Here is a 26838-nt window from a genome sequence, read left to right as displayed (position 1 = left end):
TACCAAAGTTGTGGCAAAATGGCTTAAGGACAACAAAGTCAAGGTATTGGAGTGGCCATCACAAAGCCCTGACCTCAAACCTATAGAAAATTTGTGGGCAGAACTGAAAAAGCGTGTGCGAGCAAGGCCTACAAACCTGACTCAGTTACACCAGCTCTGTCATGTGGAATGGGCCAAAATTCACCCAACTTATTGTGGGAAGCTTGTGGAAGAATACCTGAAACGTTTGACCCAAGTTAATCCATTTAAAGGCAATGCTACCAAATACTAATTGAATGTATGTAAACTTCTGACCCACTGGGATTTTTTTTTCTCACCTTTATTTAACCAGGTAAGTTCTCATTTTCAACTGCGACCTGGCCAAGATAAAGCACATCAGTTCGACACATACAACAACACAGAGTTACACATGGAATAAACAAAACACAGTCAATAATACAGTAGAAGAAGAAAACAACAAAAACGTCTATATAGTGAGGTAAGATAAGGGAGGTAAGGCAATAAATAGGCCACGGTGGCGAAGTAATTACAATATAGCAAATATACACTGGAATGGTAGATGTGCAGAAGATTAATGTGCAAAAAGAGATACTGGGGTGCAAAGGAGCAAGATAAATAAATAAAGTATGTGGATGAGGTAGTTGGATGGGCTGTTTACAGATGGGCTATGTACAGGTGCAGTGATCTGTGAGCTGCTCTTACAGCTGGTGCTTAAAGCTAGTGAGGGAGATAGGAGTCTCCAGCTTCAGTTATTTTTGCAGTTCGTTCCAGTCAACGGCAGAAGAGAACTGGAAGGAAAGGTGGCCAAAGTGGGAATTGGCTTTGGGGGTGACCAGAGAGATAAACCTGCTGGAGCGCGTGCTATGAGTGGGTGCTGCTATGGTGACCAGTGAGCTGAGATAAGGCGGGGCTTTACCCTGTAGAGACTTGTAGATGACCTGGAGCCAGTGGGTTTGGCGACAAGTATGAAGCGAGGGCCAGCCAACGAGAACATACATGTCGCAGTGGTGGATAGTATATCGGGCTTTGGTGACAAAATGGATGGCACTGTGATAGACTGCATCCAATTTGTTGAGTAGGGTGTTGGAGGCTATTTTATAAATGACATCGCTGAAGTTGAGGATCGGTAGGATGGTCAGTTTTACGAGGGTATGTTTGGCAGCATGAGTGAAGGATGCTTTGTTGTGAAATAGGAAGCCGATTCTACATTTAATTTGGGATTGGAGATGCTTAATGTGAGTCTGGAAGGAGAGTTTACAGTCTAACCAGACGCCTAGGTATTTGTAGTTGTCTACATATTCTAAGTCAGAACCGTCCAGAGTAGTGATGCTGGATGGGCGGGCAGGTGCGGGCAGTAATTGGTTGAAGAGCATGCATTTAGTTTTACTTGCATTTAGGAGCAGTTGGAGGCCACGGAAGGAGAGTTGTATGGCATTGAAGCTCGTCTGGAGGTTAGTTAACACAGTGTCCAAAGAAAGGCCAGAAGTACACAGAATGGTGTTGTCTGCGTAGAGGTGGATCAGAGAATCACCAGCAGCAAGAGCGACATCATTGATGTATACAGAGAAGAGAGTCAGCCCGAGAATTGAACCCTGTGGCACCCCCATAGACTGCTGGCACCCCCATAGAACCCTGTGGCACCCCCATAGACAGTTTTAGGAAGAGAGGGTCCAGATTGTCTAGCCCTGCTGATTTGTAGTGGTCCAGATTTTGCAGCTCTTTCAGAACATCAGCTATCTGGATTTAGGTGAAGGAGAAATGGGGATAGGCTTGGGCAAGTTGCAGTGAGGGGTGCAGGGCTGTTGACTGGGGTAGGGGTAGCCAGGTGGAAAGCATGGCCAGCCGTAGAAAAATGCTTATTGAAATTCTCAATTATCGCAGATTTATCGGTGGTGACAGTGTTTCCAAGCCTCAGTGCAGTGAACAGCTGGGAGGAGGTGCTCTTGTTCTCCATGTACTTTACAGTGTCCCAGAACTTTTTGGAGTTAGTGCTACAGGATGCACATTTCTGTTTAAAAAAGTTAGCCTTTGCTTTCCTAACTGCCTGTGTATATTGATTCCTAACTTCCCTGAAAAGTTGCATGTCGCAGGGGCTATTCGATGCTAATGCAGTACACCACAGGATGTTTTTGTGCTGGTCAAGGGCAGTCGGGTCTGGAGTGAACCAAGGGCTATATCTGTTCCTGGTTCTAATGTTTTTGAATGGAGCATGCTTATATAAGATGGTGAGGAAAGCACTTTTAAAGAATAACCAGGCATCCTCTACTGACGGAATGAGGTCAATATCCTTCCAGGATACCTGGACCAGGTCGATTAGACATATACATACAGTGCCTTGCGAAAGTATTCGGCCCCCTTGAACTTTGCAACCTTTTGCCACATTTCAGGCTTCAAACATAAAGATATAAAACTGTATTTTTTTGTGAAGAATCAACAACAAGTGGGACACAGTCATGAAGTGGAACGACATTTATTGGATATTTCAAACTTTTTTAACAAATCAAAAACTGAAAAATTGGGCGTGCAAAATTATTCAGCCCCCTTAAGTTAATACTTTGTAGCGCCACCTTTTGCTGCGATTACAGCTGTAAGTCGCTTGGGGTATGTCTCTATCAGTTTTGCACATCGAGAGACTGACATTTTTTCCCATTCCTCCTTGCAAAACAGCTCGAGCTCAGTGAGGTTGGATGGAGAGCATTTGTGAACAGCAGTTTTCAGTTCTTTCCACAGATTCTCGATTGGATTCAGGTCTGGACTTTGACTTGGCCATTCTAACACCTGGATATGTTTATTTTTTAACCATTCCATTGTAGATTTTGCTTTATGTTTTGGATCATTGTCTTGTTGGAAGACAAATCTCCGTCCCAGTCTCAGGTCTTTTGCAGATTCCATCAGGTTTTCTTCCAGAATGGTCCTGTATTTGGCTCCATCCATCTTCCCATCAATTTTAACCATCTTCCCTGTCCCTGCTGAAGAAAAGCAAGCCCAAACCATGATGCTGCCACCACCATGTTTGACAGTGGGGATGGTGTGTTCAGGATGATGAGCTGTGTTGCTTTTACGCCAAACATAACGTTTTGCATTGTTGCCAAAAAGTTCAATTTTGGTTTCATCTGACCAGAGCACCTTCTTCCACATGTTTGGTGTGTCTCCCAGGTGGCTTGTGGCAAACTTTAAACTACACTTTTTATTGATATCTTTAAAAAATGGCTTTCTTCTTGCCACTCTTCCATAAAGGCCAGATTTGTGCAATATACGACTGATTGTTGTCCTATGGACAGAGTCTCCCACCTCAGCTGTAGATCTCTGCAGTTGATCCAGAGTGATCATGGGCCTCTTGGCTGCATCTCTGATCAGTCTTCTCCTTGTATGAGCTGAAAGTTTAGAGGGACGGCCAGGTCTTGGTAGATTTGCAGTGGTCTGACACTCCTTCCATTTCAATATTATCACTTGCACAGTGCTCCTTGGGATGTTTAAAGCTTGGGAAATCTTTTTGTATCCAAATCCGGCTTTAAACTTCTTCACAACAGTATCTCGGACCTGCCTGGTGTGTTCCTTGTTCTTCATGATGCTCTCTGCGCTTTTAACGGACCTCTGAGACTATCACAGTGCAGGTGCATTTATACGGAGACTTGATTACAAACAGGTGGATTGTATTTATCATCATTAGTCATTTAGGTCAGAGATCCTCACTGAACTTCTGGAGAGAGTTTGCTGCACTGAAAGTAAAGGGGCTGAATAATTTTGCACGCCCAATTATTCAGTTTTTGATTTGTTAAAAAAGTTTGAAATATCCAATAAATGTCGTTCCACTTCATGATTGTGTCCCACTTGTTGTTGATTCTTCACAAAAAAATACAGTTTTATATCTTTATGTTTGAAGCCTGAAATGTGGCAAAAGGTCACAATGTTCAAGGGGGCCGAATACTTTCGCAAGGCACTGTATAAATATATATATATAGAGAGAGAAATATATATACAAATATATATTATTATTTTTATTTCAAATGACTTACTGCCTTTTCTTGTTGGCACAATAAAAGTGGCCATTGACTAAAATTCAATATATTTTGATGCAGTTTTGAAATCGGCTTTTATTTAGGTTTCCTCATTGCAGTACTGCTAACATTACTACAATTCTCTCAGCAAGATTATTTGGTCAAATATCTATGGCGATATACAATGGAGGAAAGCATGGAAAATTGCTAACAAATATTGTATCAGTAACCAGGTAAAGGAAGTTTAATTTAAAATGTTACATAGAATTTATCCTGTGAAACTTGTTTTGGAAAGATTCAAGCTGAATATTGACTATAAATGTGATTTCTGGAATGGACGAGACTATTTTGCATTTGTTTTTTGCCTGTATTTATGGTGGAATTTTTTGGATTGATAAACATAATTTTGTTACAAATAAAATAGGACCGGTGGTACTATTTAATTGTTTTGATATAATAATTAATTTCTGAAATTCTGACTTTGATAAAGATGTGGTATATTTAATTAAACTGCTAATAATATCAGGTAAATTTCACATTCACAAATGCAAATGGTCTAATTCAAAACCTAACTTTTTTCACTTTAGAAATGAATTTAAACAATATGGCACTACAACTAAAATGAAAAACAAAAAGAACAATTAAAACTTGTATTATTAATGAATATGATTTGTTTGTTTAGGATTCCTGGCAATGTAAATAGTTTGTATGTATGCTTGTTTGCATGTGACTATTCCTAATTTGTTTGTTGATATTTGTTAATAAAAATAGTTCTAACATTACACTACAGTATCACGTCTACTAGCTATCATGTTAAGTGAGCCAGGTGGCAAGGGTGTGAGAGCAGAGTGGAAGTAAAGTCAACTACTAGATAACGTTACAGATAGCAATGAAATCAACTTGTTTAGCTAGTAACCTCTGCTAGCTAACTTGCACGTCTACCTTGTGAAAGCTCATGTCTCCGAAGTAGTCCGAACAACCTGGCTAGTGACGTGTTAGCAACAGGTTTGCCTCTGACTGACCGACCACATCCCACACCGCAGTGCGATTGACCGGGTTTTGGTTGAAGAAAATAGTTATCTAGCTCGCTAGGTCCCTGGAGGGGGATAAGCATAAACACGACAGGTGGGTGGATTTTTAGTTAAGTAAGTTTGTTAGTAGCTTCTTATATTAGCTAACGTTAACGACTAACGTTAAAGGCTTAGACAGGATAAACATTCAAGCCAGACCGCTTTTGTATTTATGGTAGCTAATGTTAGCTAGCTTGCTATAACAGTTAACGTTACTAAGCTGGCTGTCTCAGTTTATCTGGTGCTTGTTTAACGTTAAACTCAGTTTCAGATGAAAACGTAAGGATATGGCTTGGTGTATAGACTAACGTTACCGCAGTTTAAGTAAGCCAGCAGCTAACGTTAGCTAGCTACATTTAGCTAATTGTCAGCTAGTTACTGTAAATTAGCTAGTTGGTATTTTTTTATCGATCTGATCCGCTTATGGTTTCACATTCTACAATATTGCAATGTGTATGGTTGTCTGGTTAGCTGGTTGTCTGTTTTGCTAACTCGGCGTCTTGACTTCAGTCTATATAGTAACTTGGGTCCCTGAGACTAACGTTAGACAGTCAGCTAATTCTTAGAATAACGAACGTTATTTAACGAGCTAATGTCAGAATAGTAATGCGAATTGACCTGACCACGTTGCAGCCAAATGACTCGTTACTGCATTTCCAATTTATTCAGGAATCGAAGTTATTTACCAAGTGTTTCAAAAAGTTGGTACGCCTGGTTAAATTTTCTTTGTACTCATGCCGTGGTGCGTAGGTAACGTTACCTAGTTAACGTTGGTGTGTCAGGGCTAGATTGGCTGTTGAAATAAGTCTTATGATAGAGGATGTTTTTCTCTCTTTCCTGGGCAATGAGTGCTCCAATTAACCACCATCTGACAGGACATTCATGAATAGATAGGCTACACTTTTTTTTCTTCACCCCCCCCCAAAAGTCTTACACAGCAACTTCTGTATTCCGAGGTTGAAGTTTGTCTTTGTTCCCATAAGATAGTTTTGGAAATATTTTTCCTCTGCAAAACGGGCTAAACCAGACTGTCATTGACATAAGTTACCAACACACCCACACAAAACCAAAGCACAACACAGGAAATTTGGTTTTATTTGGCACATTCCAGATAACTTTTTTTACTACATGAACTCCTCTAGTGTTGCTCAGTGTGTGAGTACAGTAACTTTAGCTACTGGCTAGCCTATGTGTATCTGGACCATACTGCCAAATATATCCTAATTTCCTCCTTTAGTGTCTATACTCAGTGTTTCTTCAAGGATTTTTTTTCAGCGGCGGTGGCAAAGTTAGGAGGGGGGGGGAAGAAATCTTTTGTTGTTCTGAAGCTACTTTTCTGCAACTCTACACATTTTGCAATGGGGCCATACTCGTAGCATTCAGAGTTTTCTTTAGTACTATTTTACTACACCGATCTGGATGGTAGCTCTCCACTCTTTGTTGATACCACTGATGTGTGAGCGAAAAGAGTAGGGAAAATGGAGAACGAACTGTTTGCCAACTACATTTTCCGAAATTGTATGTGTTAGTCAAGCACATATATTATTTCGTAGTTAGCTCCTTAGCTAAATCGTCATTATGACAAAGGTAGTTAGCTAAAGCGTTTAGTCAACTAAGCAAGAACACTTTCTTGCCCGCACATGCTTTGATCTCTGCAACAGTAGTAGGCGCGAGACATTGACTAGCAAAGGAAACGTGCTGCGTTGCGTGGATTGAAACAGACATGGCAGAGAGCTGTTTTTCTAATACCGTCCTTCACAGAAATGTATGTTGGACTGTTAAAGATTAGTAGGCCTATGTTTAATTAATCAGTTATTGATCTGTCCTCTTGATATCGGCGTGTGTCAACAGTAGGCTGCTAATGATGTGATAATAGCCTAGTCAGTTCACCAATGAATGGTAGCCTAGTAGTCAGACCTAACTTGATGGATGAGGTCAGGGATGGAGATCTGAAACAAGTTTATAGGCTGTGTTCAGTTGTTTCATGTTCTAAATACAGTAGGATAAACTACTACATTGCATCTAGTAATGTAATGATTATTTTAGCCCCAACCAAAATTAAGCAGCCAGTTTACATTTTCACTAGACTATCCACATAGACTCCCATTAATTACAATAATAATTACAATAATCATTTAAAATTTAACCTAGAAAAAATTGAACGTGTAATTGAGACCATCTCAATTTCATTAAGGACCAAATACCTAGACTATTTTGTTGGTAACATTGTTTGATGTCATTAAAGACTATAGGTTTCAGGAAGTGGCAGTTACAGATTTAAAATAATGCAAAATGTGTTGTCGTGAGGTGCCACTGCAGTGATGAAGTGATACTCGTAATTATTCTTCATGGTTGGCAGTTCTGGACTGAGAGAAATTGCCGTTTTAATGCTAATTTCCTGTAATTCTACACATTTTGCCATGGGGCTTAAAGAAATTGCAGCTTCAAAGCTATACTGAACAAAAATACACAGTGGCCTCCCTCATTCTTAAATGGAAGAAGTTTGGAACCACCAACACTCTACCTAGAGCTGGCCGCCCGGCCAAACAGAGCAATCGGGGGAGAAGGGCCTTGGTCAGGGAGGTGGCCAAGAACCCAATGGTAACACTGACAGAGCTCTAGAGTTCCTCTGTGGAGACGGGAGAACATTCCAGAAGGACAACCATCTTTGCAGTACTCCACCAATCAGGCCTTTATGGTAGAGTGGCCAGACGGAAGCCACTCCTCGGTAAAAGGCACAAGACAGTCCGCTTGGAGTTTGCCAAAAGGCACCTAAAGGACTCTCAGACCATTAGAAACTAGATTCTCTGGTCTGATGAAACCAAGATGGAACTCTTTGGCCTGAATGCCGAGCGTCACATCTGGAGGAAACCGGGCACAATCCCTGCGGTGAAGCATGGTGGCGGCAGCATCATGCTGTGGGGATGCTTCTCAGCGGCAGGGAATGGGAGACAAGTCAGGATCCAGGGAAAGATGAACGGCGCAAAGTACAGAGAGATCCTTGATGAAAACCTGCTGCAGAGCGCTCAGGACCGCAGACGGGGGTGAAGGTTCACCTTCCAAAAAGACAACGACCCTAAGCACACAGCCAGAGCCCGGACTTGAACTCGATCGAGCATCTCCGGAGAGACCTGAAAATAGCTGTGGAGAGACCTGAAAATAGCTGTGTGGCGACGCTCCCCATCCAACCTGACAGAGCTTGAGAGGATCTGCAGAGAAGGGAGAAACTCCCCAAATACAGGTGTGCCAAGCTTGTAGCGTCATTCCCAAGAAGACTCGAGGCTGTAATCGCTGCCAAAGGTCCTTCAATTAATTACTGAGCAAAGATTCTGAATATTTATGTAAATGTGATATTTCAGTTTTTTTATTTGTAATAAAATAGCAAAAAAATTATATTTTTGCTTTGTCATTTTAGAATAAGGCTGTAAGGTAACAAAATGCATTCTAGGGCTCATCTCAACCTTAGCTGTGCAGGTGTACTGTACTCTACTTGAAGACATTCTGTCAGAGCTCACAGAAGCTATGATTTCGTCATTCTAAATTATGTCTACTGTATTCTCTTCCCCAGTTATGATTAACTTATTTTGAATCTCTCATAGCAGAGCTCATTCAGTTTTTTTGTGCCTCATTTGTCTCTATCTGAAAGGTAGTCCCTACTCAATTTAATTGAGTGAAATCTCATCCAGATTTAGAATTTGTTATTTGTAATTTAAAAGGCAAATGAGTTGTTTGCAAAGGTAATGACGGTTGTGCAATGCAATTCTTACAGCCAGTGGTTTCTCCTCCCTGCTGTTCCTGGACCCTCCATTAACAGTGCATGTTTAGCAAAGCTGTTTCCTGTCAACAACCACTGCCTCAATTTATCAGACCCCTGCTGGCTGTATAACACTCTTTCCTTTTACTCTAATTCCTTCTTTTCTTCTCCATGTTTTATTTGTTATCCAAGTTGTAAATTCTACTATTTTTGTGTTAGTCTGTTTTTCCTCCTTTTAAAATGTGTATTATGGTATTTCTCTGTGTCTAATTCTGTGTGTTTGCAAAAATGTAAACATACTCAATGGTTTTCCGGTGGGAGGTATGAGAGTGTGGAGGTCTATGCTATACTTTGATGTATGCAGCCTCAGGGTCTACAGGAAACAGTTCCTTCCTTCGTAATGACACCAAATTGTGTTCTCTTCTCAGGCTCTTCCTACTCCTTACTCATGTGATATGACATCACTGCATGGTTACCACAGAAACCAGGGCTCAGTTCAGACGGTTGACAGCCAGTCAGGTGAGTGTGGATGGGATTGCCCATAACAGCTACTCAGAAGAAATTGATGCCAAAGCAGAATTAGATAATTTCGCCACCAACTAGTTCTGTGCGTTTAGTGATGCACGGGTTGACTCATAATCCGCAGTCCCTGCAATTTTAGTGCGGGTTTAGGGTCATTGAATATTGTGTAGACGTAGGGCGGGTTGAATACAGTTATGTTGTAAATGCATAATCCTTACGACCGGTCAAACTGATGTCATTTGGAAATTGGGACATAAATAACTTTTTAACTGCATTTTCTCCCAGGTCCCTAAACGTCTTTGCTCCGTGAAATAAACAGAGATGACAGAGAACTTTACAGATTGAAAGCTTCAGTCTAGCGATTTCTGACATTCTGCTGAGCACCAGTTTATTTAGTCTTCTAGGGCAACATATAATGACAGAAGAGAAGCTTCATGTATCTAATTATAGAAAAGTTGACTAACAAATAGCCTACCAAGATGTCAGAAATTATAAGCAGAAACATATCTAAATTTGTCAAAAACAGTCCTGCATCCCCAGTCAAAAATGTGTTCTGCTGTCTTGGACTGTAGTTTACAGCACATGTTCTATATTAGCGAGTTAGCGTTGGGTTCGCGTCTCAGATTTTCACTTTATCACTTAGTCTGGTGGTTGTGGATGGTTTATTAGCAATTGCGGGCGGGTGTGGGTGAATAAAAAGCTGACCCGCGCACGACTACTTTGTTTCCCTCACAACGTAGGCGAGCAGTCAATCTGTTACAGAGTAGCCTAACTCGAGAAGAACATGTGGAATGCATTATGAGATCTGCAGGAACCTATAAAGCAGTCCACCAAAAATATCTGCTTGTTGACATTGTTGCTCTCCCTCTTCTACCCGTACTGGCCATAACCCTTGGGCTCCCGAGTGGCGCAGCGGTCTAAGACATTGCATCTCAGTGCTAGAGGTGTCACTACAGACCCTGGTTCGATTCCAGGCTGTATCACAACCGCCCGTGATTGGGAGTACCATAGGACGGCGCACAATTGACCCATCGTCATCCGGGTTTGGCCGGGTAAGGCCGTCATTGTAAATAAGAACAAATTCTTAACTGACTTGCCTAGTTAAATAAAGGTAAAATAAAATAAGAGGGAACATCTGATTTTACTCAGTGTTTATAGTTATTACATCCCTTATGTATAACCACAACACATCTCTCAAGTGAACAGTTCTCTGATAACCATTCACAACAGGAATCTAGCAAGTTTAGAGCTATTGTTAGTGGGGGAGGAGCAAAATATCCTAATTACTCATTGTTTTTCAATGGAATTCCCCTTTTACTGCCATAGGCCAGACCTGTCTTGCATTACCACACTGACTCTATGGAAAATACTCCTAGGAGAGTGAGCCTTCCTGCATCTGCCTCTCTGATACTGTTGTCTGATGCATCTCTGTAATCTTCAGATTACTGTTGATCCTCAAAACAACCACCAGACAGTCATTGAGCTGTCAGGATTTCTGATGTCTCACCTGTAGAAGTAGTCTGAGGTTCACTAGCTATGCTGCCAATGAACTGAACCCTTCCCATATCCAGGGAACTGAACCCTCCAGAGGAGATGGATCTCTCCCTCTCCCCCTGGCTGAGGCCTGCCATACTGATGAATGGCCTCTGTTTAACAGCACATCTGCTTCTAGAGCAGCCAGCCACAACGCTGGGTGCATGACTCCTCCAAAGGTAAAGTCCAGAGTGATGCCCAGATAGAGGAAGTAAAATCTGCCTTGGTTCTCCCATGTTCCTGATGATGTGAAGGCCACAGTCCTAGTACAGTCATTACATTGCATCAGAGAGAGAAGTGGCAGTAGGACTCACTAAGTAGTACACATCATTTATTGGATTATGGTTTTACTGTTAGACGTACAGTTAATGGCCAAGGTTGCTGATAGAGATTTGTACATTTCTCTCTAGGTGTTTTTCACAGGGATGGCTGCACAAGTGGAGGTACAGACTGGGGAGGTGGGAAGGACAGGTGTAGGGGGGCGACTGCACCTCAGCCCTCTGGCTGACTCCAGCAACAAGAGCCTAACAGAGGGCCCATCCAACACCCAGGGCTCCCTCATCATCACTCCAGAGTCCAGTAAGCCTGTCCCTGCACCCAAACCACGGCTCACTCCCAAACCTTTCGCTGTGGAGAAAACCCCCACCATCCGGCCCATACTTGCTCCTAAGCCTAATACCAAGCCCCGACCAGAGCCCACTCGCCCTACTTTTTACAAACCTGACCCTCCCAATGGCCCAAAACCTCAGCAGCCGAACGTTACCAGCAAACACAGGCCAGTGTCGACCAACCACAGCCGTCCTGCTCCTACCTCCTACAAACCCTCTCCCAAGTTGAGCACGGGACAAACCACCAAGCCTGTAGCCCAGCCCTTCAAACCCGCCCCTCTAACACTTGGGGACCACAGCAAACCAACTCCTTCCCAACCGATGGGGCGTCAGAAACCAGCTGCGGCAGGCTTGTCCCACTCACAAGGCCCTAAGAAACCCCCTTCAGTGGAATGGTCCGGATCCACCAAGCAGGAGAAGGAATGTGGCAAAACAGCATCCAATATCAGAGCTGGAGGAGCCTATTTGACCAGAGCCAAGTCAATGGGCTTCCTCCGTCAGATAGGGCTAGAGGGGGAGGAGAGGAAGAAGGATGAAGGGCCAGAGGTCACAGTTCAACTCCGAACCCAGTCTACAGGCTCCAGGCCTAGACCTGTGTCGGCTATCTTCCTACCCTCTCCCACTCAGGCTGAGTCGTCCACCCCAGCTGATCGCTGGGTTGGGAGACGGCCCCTTTCAGCCGACCTCACCTCCAGGTTTGAGTCCATTGGCCTGTCTCTGCACCGCGGCTCTCCTGCCAAGACTGGCAGCAAGGAAAACAGTCCAGAGGAGGGAGCACTGCTACGGAGGAGAGAGGGGGAGACGGGAGCAGAGGGGACCATTGCTACACCACAGGCCCCAGTCAGCAAGCCTTCAGCCCTAGCACAAGGGAGTGAGAAGAAAAAAGAGGAAGAGAAGGATGAGGGAAAGGGTGGAGGAAGCATTAAGAGACGGATCAGTCTCTTGCTCGATTCTTCTTCTTCCTCTCCTGTGGTTCCTCTCCGTGTTGCTGCCCAAGGACCGGAGTCTTCCTCTCCAGTGCAGCCAGTCCCAGAGGCAGATGCACCACAGGGTGGTGTTAAACAGCGAATCAAGAAGCTAACAGAAGATACTGTTACGCCACCTGCTCAGACCCTGGCTGTTAAACCCCGACCTCTGCCCCCTGACCTGACCAAAAGGTAGGAGCTCCTCACCACCTTCAGTCTGCCTGTCTCTGTCATGTTTATGACTCTCCCATTGTCATTACCGTTCTTGTGGGATGTGTGTGTTTCTCTTCATCAGGTTTGGCTCTGAGAAGTCCACAGACCTCGGCAGTCCCTCTCCTAGTAAGGCGACAGACCGCCATGAGAGTGACACTGATCCTCAAGGGAGGGTAAGAGAGGTTGTGGAATTTGCTTAGATTAATATAGGTGATTTGGTGAAGGACTGCAATGAGCCTTGTGAGAATTTCTCTAACTCCTATGCCAACCAAACAAACCCAGAGGAAACACTGCTGTCTTTAATAGGCCAACAATAAGGTTACAGTTAAATCCTTGGTCCTCAGTGAACAAAGTCAAGTTTTCTATTTTGCTGCAAATATAGAATGAGACCGATTCCAGCAATTTACTAATTTACTGCCCTTAAAGCAAATGATCAGAGTTATGTTAAGTTGATGAATAAACTTAATCAACCAGCGGTCTAAGGCACTGCATCGCAATGCTATAGGTGTCACTACAGACCCGGGTTCGATCCCGGGCTGTATCACAACCGGCCGTGATTGGGAGTCCCATAGGGCGGCGCACAATTGGCCCAGCATCATCCGGGTTAGGGGAGGGTTTGGCCGGGGTAGGCCGTCATTGTAAATAAGAATTTTGTTCTTAACTGACTTGCCTGGTTAAATAAAGGTTAAATAAAAAAAAATATGAAACAAACCAGTTAAATGATCTTGATTGAGTTAAGTGAAGTGCCTCTGTTATACCACTGGGAGGACTGGAGTGCTTGTACTGTATGTTCCCCATCTTGTTTTACAGTCACTTTGTTTGATGAGCAACATCTAAAGATGGCTTTGTGAATACAGTATATTCCTTTATTTTAATAGAAAAATAACTTGTTTAGGTTTCTGACATTTAATGTAATGAATATTTAGTAGTTTCTCAGTTTGCCCCTGTAAGCCTGAAATGCCTAAGCAAAATGCCTATTATAAGGACTATATTCCTGGGAAAATTCTGATTTGCATTTCAAGTCTCAAACACTCTGGGCACCATTTATTTTCTCTGAATCAGTCTTTGTCTTGGAGCATACAAGCGAAGAGAACGTCACTGCCACAAAGGTACAAAGAGCTTTGAAATCAAAGCCAGGGCATTAGTCATCTCTGGTGGTTCTTTGTGCGTTATGAAACATGCTGAGAGTGAAGCACTGGGAAAAGGTCAACACAGTGAGGCTTTGATTACCACCTCAGCACCACACCCACTTTCATGGGCCCAACAAAGAGGAGTGGGATCCACTTTCTGCCCAGACACAGTTGCCTCACTCAATCACTTGTCTTTGTATCACCCTCTCTTTTTATCTGTCATTATATAATACTAACAGCAAATAATACTAAGTTCATGATGATCATGCAGACAGTGTCCAGAATCTGAATTAACATGGGCCAACTCTTTGAATGACCTAATTCTAGGGGCAGGACTCAGTCTTCATCTTCAGTGACCAAAGGAAGGTGGATGAACACACCAGAGAGTCCAAAGAGCAGCCAACCCAGACCTTTTCTGACCCCTCAGCTGGAAGTACTGTGGCACAGCGGGGGCTGGAGATTGAGGCCCAGGAGAGCCACCCGAGCAGTGGGGTGCAGCCTGTGCGAGCAGCCCTGTTTGAGAATGTGGTGGAGAGACACAGCGTGCTGGTGATGGAGGAGGACAGAGCGCAGAACAACACAAAGAGCTGTCCCAAGAGAAGTGTCTCTCTCAAACTGGGGGATGGAGAGAAAGGCGGCAGCCTGGTCACCTCCCCCTACCGCGAGCCTGTGTCTCCCTCCAGCCCGCTTCGTGTGGAGCACTTGTTTGACACAGTGCACGCGGTGGGAGAGAGGAGAGCCGTTAGTGAGAGTGTCCCCTCGGCACAGCTGGAGGACAAGGCCATGACCCTCCGTTCCAGGCATTCTGAGGGGAACAGGCCAGCTAGGGCTGAGCCAGTGGAGAAGAGACCTGCTCGGGTCCAAGGAGACCTCAGTTCGACTCAGAGGGGAGCACCAGCCTCCCAACATGAACAGGGACCACGCTACCTCAGGGTTGGAGCTCTGCAGAAATGGAATACCTCTGAGGTGGATAGGGGGGCAGAGGTAGAGAAAGGAAGGCAAAGGGAAAGGGAGAGAAAGGAGGAGGAGAAAGAGAGGCAGAGGGAAGCGGAGAGGAGGATGCAAATGGCTGTAGAGAGGGAGAAGCCGAGAGAGCAGGACAGGGAGAGAGAGGAAGTGGCAGCACCGAAGCGTTTGAAAATGCTGGAGGCAGATGAGCAGCCACCCAAACCCAGGGCCACCTACTTTGCTCTGACTGGTCAGATTCAGGAAGTCATATCCCATGGGGATGAGGGAACAGAGAAAGGGGACATGGAAGTGCCCTTTGATTTCTCTGTGATGCCTGGACAATGGGGTTCTCAAGGGAAGGTAAAAAGGAACCCCTCTCTAGTCAAACCTTTTGGTAAAGGCTCCCAAGGTCAAGAACAAGAAGAGGAACTGATGGAGAGGAAGCAAACACAGGAAAGGAAAAGAGAAACGGCATGGGACAGAAAGACCGGGATGGATGAGATGGAAATAGAAAAACAGAAACAAGTTCTTGAGGAAGTAAGAGAATTGGAGAGGGGGAAAGAACGTCAGAGGGAGAGAAAGGAGTTTGAGAGGGAGAAACAGAGACAGCTGGAAATTGAGAGACAGAAACAGTTAGAATATGCTAGAAAGAGAGAGATGGAGAAGCAGAGAGAGTTAGAAAGGGAGAGACAAAATGAGTTGGAAAAGGAGACACAGAGAGAGTTGGAAAGACAGTGTGAGCTGGAGAGGGAGAGACAGTGTGAGCTGGAGAGACAGAAAGAGTTTAAAAGGGAGAGGCAGCGACAGTTCGACTTAGAGAGACAGAAGAAGTTGGAGAGACAGATGGTTGAAGAGTTGGAGGAAATAAAAGAAATGGAAACAAGGCAACTGTTTAGGTTTGAAAAGCAGAAGCAGGCTGAGAGAGAGAGACAACAGCTTCTGGAGCTTGAAAAGCAGATACTGAGAGAGAAGATGGAGAGAGAGGAGCAGGAGAAGATGGGACAGCAAGCAATACAACAGGAGGTAGACCAGGAGAGACAGAGGGAGTTGGAGCGGGAGAGACAGAGGGAGTTGGAGCGGGAGAGACAGAGGGAGTTGGAGCGGGAGAGACAGAGGGAGTTGGAGCGGGAGAGACAGAGGGAGTTGGAGCGGGAGAGACAGAGGGAGTTGGAGAGACAGAGGGAGTTGGAGCGGGAGAGACAGAGGGAGTTGGAGAGGGAGTTGGAGAGGGAGTTGGAGAGGGAGCTGGAGAGGGAGCTGGAGAGGGAGCTGGAGAGGGAGCGGGAGAGGGAGCGGGAGAGACAGAGGGAGCTGGAGAGGGAGCTGGAGCTGGAGAGGGAGCTGGAGCGGGAGAGGGAGTGGGAGAGACAGAGGGAGCGGGAGAGACAGAGGGAGCGGGAGAGACAGAGGGAGCGGGAGAGACAGAGGGAGCTGGAGCGGGAGAGACAGAGGGAGCTGGAGCGGGAGAGACAGAGGGAGCTGGAGCGGGAGAGTGTAGAAGAATTGGAGATAATAAAGGAGCTGGAGAGAAGACAACTGTTTGAGAAACAGAATGAGAGAGCGAGACAACAGCTTCAAAAGCAGAGACTGAGGGAGAAGATGGAGAAAGAGGAGCAGGAAAATATGAGACAGGTAGCTAGACAACAGGAGGCAGAGAGACAGAGAATCCTGGAGAGACAGAGGAGAGAGAACCAGGAGAGGGGGGTACTGGACTCCTTACCTCTCAGACCTAAAGTGCTGGATCTAGACTCTGTCTCTCTGGGTGACCTGCACTCCAGAGGCAGTCCCCACTCCCCTGGTGCCCGATGGAACCATCCATCTCCCCGGGGAGAGGACCACTACAGGCCTGGCATCCTGGACATAGACTCATTCAGGTCCCAGACCCAGACGCAGCCCTCGCCCACTAGAGAGGTGTTCCCTATTGCTGGCATCAAGGGCTCAGACCCAGGTAGTGGGGTGAGATCCCACACTCCAGAGAGGGAAGTTAGCCGTAGGGTGGGTGCAATGGGGCGACCCAGCCCAGTGTGGGCCCCCTCTCAGCAGGAGCTGTGGGAGCAAAGGCTAGGATTCAATGAGGAATCGGTGGATAGGCCCTTGGCTGGACCAGAACCACCCAAGAAGCCTGCCAATAAACCCAGCCTGGAGCAGCTCCTCCACCGGCAGTTGGACAGGGCCACGGCCCCCATTCTGGTCCCAGAGAGACGCTGGTCTGGTATGCCCAGTGAAGCATCCTTCCCCAGGAGAGAGCCCCACAGCCCTAGGTCCCCCATGGAGCAGACCTGGTTCCCGCAGGACTCAGGGCCCCAGGGGCACAGGGTAGAGGCCAGAGGACAGAGGAGATCTCAAGGCTCCCAGGTAAGAAAAGTATCTTATAGAGAGACCTAGCCTATGTGAGTGAATGGCATCTACAGAGCACAACATTCAGTGAATTCAACCAGTAATAATGGCCAATTAAAAAAGGATCATTGCTTACTTACTCCTTTTAAAAATGTGTATTGTTTTACTGCATTAGGAGAATATCATACTCAGACCTTTCGGCTTTCGCCTTCTGAGTGTAGCTTAAAATCTTACAATCAGGAACGACTTTTGCTTCTAACCAGGTTAGTCATCTGCCAATCTCATCTACCTGTTTCAGGGTTCTCAAACCCAGTTCCTAGAAAGCTACCCTCCTGTAGGTTTTCATTCAAACCCTGTTCCTGGAAAGCTACCCTCCTGTAGGTTTTCATTCAAACTCTGTTCCTGGAAAGCCACCCTCCTGTAGGTTTTCGCTCAAACCCCGGTTGTAACTAACCTGATCCAGCTTATCAACCAGCTAATTATTGGAATCAGTAGCTCTCCAGGAACAGGGTTGGAGTGACAATCTACAGTACGGTAGCTCTCCAGGAACAGGGTTGGAGTGACAATCTACAGTACGGTAGCTCTCCAGGAACAGGGTTGGAGTGACAATCTACAGTACGGTAGCTCTCCAGGAACAGGGTTGGAGAGCCCTGACCTGTATACATGTTACAATCACAAAGAAAGTACAGAATTGTAAGATATGGGAGCGGGCGCAGAAGGCAGTTGGGAGTGTCAGGCGTGAACCGTTCAGTAATCAATTACCTTAGGTGTACTTTATGAGTTAGCCCCACATATTTATGAACAGCTTGGTGTCTTTTGTGGCAAGCTGTCTCATAAATCGTTATAAGGTATACCCAAGTAAGCGGACACCTAAGGAAATTAAGTTGATTCTTTAATGGTTCATTAATGGTTCATGATTCATAAATTGATTCTTTAATGGTTCCTGATACTTTTGGCCATGTAGTGTGTGTGTGACTTTCAACATGGCACCGTTATAGGATGCCACCTTTCCAACAAGTCAGTTTGTCAAATTTCTGCCCTGCTAGAGCTGTCCCGGTCAATTCTAAGTCCTGTTATTGTGAAGTGGAAACATCTAGAAGCAACAATGGCTCATCCGCAAAGTGGTAGGCCACACAAGCTCACAGAACAGGTCCGGCGAGAGCTGAAGCGTGTAGCGCGTAAAAATCATCTGTCCTCGGTTGCAACACTGCCAAATTCCAAACTACCTCTGGAAGCAATATCAGCACAATAACTGTTCCCGCGGGAGCTTCATGAAATGGGTTTTCATGGCCGAGCAGCTGCACACAAGCTTAAGCTCGACATGCGCAATGCCAAGGTCTGTTGAAGTGGTGTAAAGCTCGCCGCCTTTGGACTCTGGAGCAGTGGAAACCTGTTCTCTGGAGTGATGAATCGCACTTCAGTCGCTGGCAGTCCGACGGAAGAAACTAGGTTTGGCGGATGCTAGGACAATGCTACCTGCCCCAATGCATAGTGCCAACTGTAAAGTTTGGTGGAATATCGATAATTGTCTGGGGCTGTTATTCATGGTTCAGGCTAGGCCCCTTAGTTCCAGTGAAGGGGAATCTCAACGCTATGGCATACAATGACATTCTAGACAATTCTGTGGCAACACTTTGGGTAAGGCCCTTTCCTGTTTCAGCATGGCAATGCCCCCGTGCACAAAGCGCGGTCCATGCAGAAATGGTTTGTCGGGATTGGTGTGGAAGAACTTGACTGGCCTGCGCAGAGCCCTGACCTCAACCCCATCGAACAACTTTGTGATGAATTGGAACTCCGACTGCAAGCCAGGCCTAATCGACCAACATCAGTGCCTGACCTTGTGGCTGAATGGAAGCAAGTCCCTTCAGAAAGGTTCCAACAAATAAATAGTTGAAAGCCTTTCCAGCAGACTAGAGGCTGTTATAGCAGCAAAGGGGGACCAGCTCCATATTAATGCTAATGATTTTGGAATGAGATGTTTGACGGGCAGGTGTCTACATACCTTTGGCCATGTAGTGTACTCTCAATTGTCTTCCGTGCCCACTTCCATATCCTATAATTCTGTATGTTTTGTGTGATTGTAACATGTAGACCAGAGAAGCCATCCCTGATTGGTAAATGACTAACTACCCTGATTAGAAGCACCTGAACGGTGCTCACATGTGTTACCTAGAAAAGTTGTTCCTGATTCTAAGATTTGAACCTGCACACTGAAGGTAAAAGCCAAAACATCGGTGTGTGTTGTTCTCCTAATGCACTAAAATAATCTTTGTGTGCAGACTCATCTCCCTTTTTACCTATGTGAATATAACCAGAACAAGGGCTTTCGTGTAAACATTCTATTTAATTCTACTATCCCTGTGTCTTAGGAGCTGAACCGGATGAGGTCCCGCAGTGTGTCCCGTCGATCGGCCCCGTCTGAGAGTGCTGTGGAGGGGAGCCTGTCCAGGATGAGGAGCAGGAGTGCACATAGAGAGAGGGACCGACAGAGCTGGGTGAGTCATGATGCTCTGTTTCCATGCACACGGGTATAAACACACACAATCCCCAAATTTCTGACTCAAAGCTGGATGAGTTTCAGAAATGAGCTTCTGCTACAGTGATATTACACTGCTTCAACATGGTAACGATTGGAGCCCCCTCGGTTCTATGTTTAATCAATGTTTCCTTTCGAGCTGATTCTCACAGAAGGCCCCAGTTATTTGGGAAAAAATAAGCTTGTATATAACTTCAGTTGCTGGGTTTGTTGGTTGGTTGTGTGTGTGTGTGTGTGTGTGTTTTGTTACAGTAGGGTGGAGTAGGAATGCAGTTAGTTCACTGGGAGAGTTGAGTGCTATGTGGAGCACTGGGAGTAATGAGTTGATGAGTAATGTGAAAGGCATGGTCTCACTCATCTCCACCCTCTTTCACCTCACATAGCAGAGAAATTGAGGCCAGATATGTTCTCAGGTCTGTAATTCAGGATTGTCATTAGCTAATACATGCATGTACTGCTCACTTTGACAGCATCCTGTTTGCATAGCTGAAGGAATGCTATGCTGTGAAATTGGCTGTAGTGATATTGATATTACTTTTATTTAAAGCTACAATATGAAACTTTTTGCGTGACCCACAAAATTCACATAAAAATTTGAGTTATAGATCTGTCATTCTCATTGAAAGCAAGTCTAAGAAGCGGTAGATGTGTTCTATGTGCGCTATTTCTATGCTTCACGTTTTAAGTTGGGTTTTTCCGTCTAACTTTCGGTTTTGTACACTAGCTTCAAATAGCTGAAAATACAATATTTTAGGTTATGGAAAATATATCATACAGCGGTGTAGATGGCACAATGATTCTCTACACTTTACTTGCTTGTTTTGTCACATAAACTGAAAATAGGCGACCTATTGGAATTTTAGCAACCAGGAAATGGCGTAGCGACTTCTGCGTAGTGTATCTTTTAAAAGGATCGGACCCTTTTTTTCTTCTCAATTTTCACCTAAAATGACATACCCAACTCTAACTTCCTGTAGCTCAGGACCTGTAGCAAGGATATGGATATTCTTGATACCATTTGAAGGGAAACACTTTGAAGTTTGGAAATGTGAAATTAATGTAGCAGAATAACACATTAGATCTGATAATACAAAGAAGAAAAAAACATGTTTTTTTATGCAAGAGAAAGGCCAATATATGACTTAGATTTGACAATTTAGATTGTACACTAGATGGCAGCAGTGTATGTACAAAGTTTTAGACTGATTCAATAAACCATTGCATTTCTGTTCAAAATGTTGTATCAAGACTGCCCAAATGTGCCTAATTTGGTTTATTAATACATTTTCATTTTTAATCCAAGCTTTCTGCCCATATCAGATATGTCTGTGTCCTGGGAAATGTTCTTGTTACTTACAACCTCATGCTAATCACACTAGCCTACATTAGCTAAACCGTCCCGCTGGGGGGGGGGGACACTGGTCCTGTAGAGGTTTTAAGCACCTGTCTACATATCAGCCTGTGCTACAAAGGATTCCATCCAGAACCAAAACAAGTTTATATCAGCCCAAGTGTAAATGGCTGAAAGGGAAATGTTTATAAGCATACCAATATATTCATTAGATCAGAAGAAAATGAATGGGGGAACAAATTTGGCTTTGATTTGATAAGGCACAGCTGCCATCCCAGTGTTACTCCATGATGAGTTTTTGCGTGTGTTTCTGTCACCACCTGCTGGTCTGTGGTTGTTGTGTAATACAATATGTTTAGAGCCTGAGTGGTGCAATTACCACAGGGTTTCCTTGAGCCGGTAATAGCCGGCGTTTGGCCGTTATTTGTATTATGATTTTTTTATTAAAAGAAATGTCATCGGGAGAAGAAAAAATCCCATTTGCAAATGTTTTATTTTTTTGCCTCTTTATTGATGGAAATACCAGCGTATGTAAATACATATGACTGGTCATGCTTATTGGTCTATAGGTTCATTTGCATAATTTAGGGGAATTAAATTGGGGCGTGTGTACAGTATATTCGTTATGTATCTTATTTATCACACACATACAGAGCCTTTAAGCGGAAAATCTGTCAGACAGCGTGAAAACTGCTGCTACAGCATCTCAAACAGCAAATACACAGGCAACGGAAGGCAGGTTTCATCAGCACCTCACACAGCATAGGCAATGGAAGGCAGGCTTCATCAGCACATTACACAGCATAGGGAACGGAAGGCAGGCTTCATCAGCACCTCACACAGCATAGGCAACGGAAGGCAGGTTTCATCAGCACCTCACACAGCATAGGCAATGGAAGGCAGGCTTCATCAGCACATTACACAGCATAGGGAACGGAAGGCAGGCTTCATCAGCACCTCACACAGCATAGGCAACGGAAGGCAGGTTTCATCAGCACCTCACACAGCATAGGCAATGGAAGGCAGGCTTCATCAGCACATTACACAGCATAGGGAACGGAAGGCAGGCTTCATCAGCACCTCAGACAGCATAGGGAACGGAAGGCAGGCTTCATCAGCACCTCACACAGCATAGACAACGGAAGGCAGGTTTCATCAGCACCTCACACAGCATAGGCAATGGAAGGCAGGCTTCATCAGCACATTACACAGCATAGGCAATGGAAGGCAGGCTTCATCAGCACATTACACAGCATAGGGAACGGAAGGCAGGCTTCATCAGCACCTCACACAGCATAGGCAACGGAAGGCAGGTTTCATCAGCACCTCACACAGCATAGGCAATGGAAGGCAGGCTTCATCAGCACATTACACAGCATAGGGAACGGAAGGCAGGCTTCATCAGCACCTCAGACAGCATAGGGAACGGAAGGCAGGCTTCATCAGCACCTCACACAGCATAGACAACGGAAGGCAGGTTTCATCAGCACCTCACACAGCATAGGCAATGGAAGGCAGGCTTCATCAGCACATTACACAGCATAGGGAACGGAAGGCAGGCTTCATCAGCACCTCACACAGCATAGGCAACGGAAGGCAGGTTTCATCAGCACCTCACACAGCATAGGCAATGGAAGGCAGGCTTCATCAGCACATTACACAGCATAGGGAACGGAAGGCAGGCTTCATCAGCACCTCACACAGCATAGGCAACGGAAGGCAGGTTTCATCAGCACCTCACACAGCATAGGCAATGGAAGGCAGGCTTCATCAGCACATTACACAGCATAGGGAACGGAAGGCAGGCTTCATCAGCACCTCAGACAGCATAGGGAACGGAAGGCAGGCTTCATCAGCACCTCACACAGCATAGACAACGGAAGGCAGGTTTCATCAGCACCTCACACAGCATAGGCAATGGAAGGCAGGCTTCATCAGCACATTACACAGCATAGGGAACGGAAGGCAGGTTTCATCAGCACCTCACACAGCATAGGCAACGGAAGGCAGGCTTCATCAGCACATTACACAGCATAGGGAACGGAAGGCAGGCTTCATCAGCACCTCAGACAGCATAGGGAACGGAAGGCAGGCTTCATCAGCACATCACACAGCATAGACAACGGAAGGCAGGTTTCATCAGCACCTCACACAGCATAGGCAATGGAAGGCAGGCTTCATCAGCACATTACACAGCATAGGGAACGGAAGGCATGCTTCATCAGCACCTCACACAGCATAGGCAACGGAAGGCAGGCTTCATCAGCACATCACACAGCATAGACAACGGAAGGCAGGTTTCATCAGCACCTCACACAGCATAGACAACGGAAGGCAGGTTTCATCAGCGCATTACACAGCATAGACAACGGAAGGCAGGCCTCATCAGCGCATTACACAGCATAGACAACGGAAGGCAGGCTTCATCCACACCTCACACAGCATAGACAACGGAAGGCAGGTTTCATCAGCGCATTACACAGCATAGACAACGGAAGGCAGGCTTCATCCACACCTCACACAGCATAGGCAACGGAAGACAGGTTTCATCAGCACCTCACACAGCATAGGCAACGGAAGACAGGTTTCATCAGCACCTCACACAGCATAGACAACGGAAGGCAGGCTTCATCAGCACCTCACACAGCATAGACAACGAAAGGCAGGCTTCATCAGCACCTCACACAGCATAGACAACGGAAGGCAAGCTTCATAAGCACCTCACACAGCATAGACAACGGAAGGCAGGCTTCATCAGCACCTCACACAGCATAGACAACGGAAGGCAGGCTTCATCAGCACCTCACACAGCATAGACAACGAAAGGCAGGCTTCATCAGCACCTCACACAGCATAGACAACGAAAGGCAGGCTTCATCAGCACCTCACACAGCATAGACAACGGAAGGCAGGCTTCATCAGCACCTCACACAGCATAGACAACGGAAGGCAGGCTTCATCAGCGCATTACACAGCATAGGCAACGGAAGGCAGGCTTCATCAGCAACTCACACAGCATATACAACGGAAGGCAGGCTTCATCCGCACCTCACACAGCATAGACAACGGAAGGCAGGCTTCATCAGCGCATTACACAGCATAGACAACGGAAGGCAGGTTTCATCAGCACCTCACACAGCATAGACAATGGAAGGCAAGCTTCATGAGCACATTACACAGCATAGGCAACGGAAAGCAGGCTTCATCAGCACATTACACAGCATAGACAACGGAAGGCAGGTTTCCATCAGCACCTCACACAGCATAGACAACGGAAGGCAGGCTTCATCAGCGCATTACACAGCATAGACAACGGAAGGCAGGCTTCATCAGCCCATTACACAGCATAGGCAACGGAAAGCAGGCTTCATCAGCACCTCACACAGCATAGACAACTGAAGGCAGGTTTCATCAGCACCTCACACAGCATAGACAACGGAAGGCAGGTTTCATCAGCACCTCACACAGCATAGACAACGGAAGGCAGGCTTCATCCGCACCTCACACATCATAGACAACGGAAGGCAGGCTTCATCCGCACCTCACACAGCGTAGACAACGGAAGGCAGGCTTCATCCGCACCTCACACAGCGTAGACAACGGAAGGCAGGCTTCATCAGCGCATTACACAGCATAGACAACGGAAGGCAGGTTTCATCAGCACCTCACACAGCATAGACAACGGAAGACAGGCTTCATCAGGGCATTACACAGCATAGACAACGGAAGGCAGGCTTCATCATCACCTCACACAGCATAGGCAACGGAAGGTAGGCTTCATCAGCACCTCACACAGCATAGGCAACGGAGGGCAGGCTTCATCAGCGCATTACACAGCACTTTGCAATGAGCTGGACGCAGTATGCATTTTGAAAACACACTTAATTGTTTAAAACCTGAACGTTTTACTACATATTATGAGGCATGTCTTACCTTGCTTTAAAGTAGCCAGGCTAAAATCAATTATTTTATACAAGCTTTCTTTGGTTGCTTAGTTGTTGCATATTAGATCTCCCTTCTTTCTAACAGATATTTTCATCTCTGTCACATGAAACCGTTTGCATGTGGTGTGCTTTTGACAACAGTGTTTTCCAGCTAATTGCATTATGGAATGAACATCCATCCGCGTGTAGCCTACTGCATTGTGTGGATTGCTACGCTTATAATGTGAAAAAATAATAGTTTGAACATTTTAAGCTAAACATTCTGATCTGGCTCATTTTGCTTTTTAATTATTATTTTCTTTTTTATGTAGCGTACTGGTTCTATGAATTTGGAATGCTCGTCCACAACTGTCCCAGATTCTGTTTGGAATTGAGTATTTCTTTCTTAACAAGCTGACCAATAGAATGGATACATTTCTCTATTATGGGGGATAGTAGATTGCCATTGGCTCCTGATTTAGCTGTTTGTTACTCTTCTTGTTGCCGGAGGGAAAGTAAATATGGACAGTTATTCTAACATCTTCAATGTGCACATCAGAATTCGGTAAGAAGGACCGCACATCGTTGCATCCTCGACTTGCATGTTCTGTGAAGGCATTTACATTTGATTTCTGTCATTCTGAGCACCGTAGGTGGACGCCCTAATTAGGTTATACACCCAATCAATGTACTGGCAAATTTCTCAAATGTCCAGTAAATTCAAATGTTGCCAGTCAAATGTCAGACGCCACATTTTCTCAATGGAAACCCTGGGATTCTAGTGTTTAATTGTGTAGAGCAACTGGAGACGCCAGTGTGAAATACCTGGTCTAGACTGAATTACTGACATAAGGTGTAGGTGTTTTATATCATTTCAGTTTAGGGGAACAAGGGGATTCATTTAAAGATGGGAAATTCCTTTTCTATCAGCACGTGTTAATGACTTGCTGTTGTGATTAGTGTTTTTCTGTATCAGTATGGAGGTTAGGCCTGGTATGAGAGTGCACTATGGGAAATGTGTCTATCTCTCATGAGATCACACTGGGATGATCACATCATTACTAATGCCATGGTTAGAGAGGGCAGAGGAAGTGAAGAGGGGTAAAGACAGACAGATGGTCGCCGGGCTCAGAGACATGGTGTACTACATGAGGCTGTCCTGCTGTCTGAGGCTTCTACACTGGCTGTGGGTAAGTGATGGGAGATCGTTAATCAGAGCAAGGAAGCAAGTAGGGCTATGAATTGCCAAGGACCGACCTCACAATACGATATTATCATGATACTTAGGTGCCGAAATATGTATTGAGATTCAATACTGCCATTTTCTGTTGTTGAAATTTGATGTTCCAAATATATTTCTCACTATGTCTGCAGCAGAGGGACAAGAGACAGCATGAGAAAGGGAGTTTATCAGTCATGGAAATAAAAGTGGTGAAAACATGTTGGCTCATTGTTTAAAAAGATGCCGGAGAACAAGCTATAACAGCGTTTTGGCACTGGTAGTGTTGACTAGCTAGCAAAAAAAACAATGATAATTGGAGTCCAAGTATCAATATTAAAATAATAATTGCGAAATGTAAGTGTATTGATCCCCCATCACTAGAAGCAAGGGAGAGGACAGACTAAAAGAGGCCTTCGTATAGCTAGGAATGTGTGGCTACTGGCTATTATATGTCTGAACAAAGCACGTTATATTAGCCCTATATATGCTTTGTCACGGTGGCTGGTTGTGCAAGTGTGACTTCATCATAAAAAAAACTGGGTGATGCATATTTGAGTCATATTTTTTGCTGGACAATTATTAGCATTTTCGTTCCTGCTGTAAAAACGTTTTCTCCGTAGTCAGTTGGGTTTGATGAAACTTGAGTCTATGTTTTTTGTGGAGAGAAGTGTGATTTTCTAGCTATAGAATGGTTCAAGGAGGGTAGCTTTAGATCAATGTTCCTCAGA

The 26838-nt window shown here is 45.1% G+C and overlaps 1 protein-coding gene across 5 annotated transcripts in view; it reads left to right on the top strand.

Moving 5' to 3' along the window:
- Window positions 1-4817: 4817 nt before the first annotated feature.
- Window positions 4818-26838, top strand: part of LOC110535057 (uncharacterized) — a 42232-nt gene continuing 20211 nt past the window's right edge. Inside the window, exons 1-8 of one of the 5 annotated variants that reach the window (XM_090190460.1) lie at window positions 4840-5123; window positions 9251-9341; window positions 10258-10396; window positions 10916-11056; window positions 11288-12642; window positions 12746-12836; window positions 14121-17096; window positions 19448-19573. In XM_090190460.1, the coding sequence (XP_090046586.1) occupies window positions 11042-11056; window positions 11288-12642; window positions 12746-12836; window positions 14121-17096; window positions 19448-19573 (4563 nt within the window). In that variant the 5' untranslated portion in view covers window positions 4840-5123; window positions 9251-9341; window positions 10258-10396; window positions 10916-11041. Of the gene's footprint in view, window positions 5124-9250; window positions 9342-10197; window positions 10397-10915; window positions 11057-11287; window positions 12643-12745; window positions 12837-14120; window positions 17097-19447; window positions 19574-26838 lie in introns of those variants that run through there. The other 4 variants (XM_090190458.1, XM_090190461.1, XM_090190459.1 and 1 more) reach the window with 4 other exon arrangements.

This window comes from Oncorhynchus mykiss, chromosome 11 (genome assembly GCF_057628025.1).
Source record: "Oncorhynchus mykiss isolate SJ-2025 chromosome 11, ASM5762802v1, whole genome shotgun sequence".
NCBI lineage: Eukaryota > Metazoa > Chordata > Actinopteri > Salmoniformes > Salmonidae > Oncorhynchus > Oncorhynchus mykiss.
This window is presented reverse-complemented; position numbering and strand designations above follow the sequence as displayed.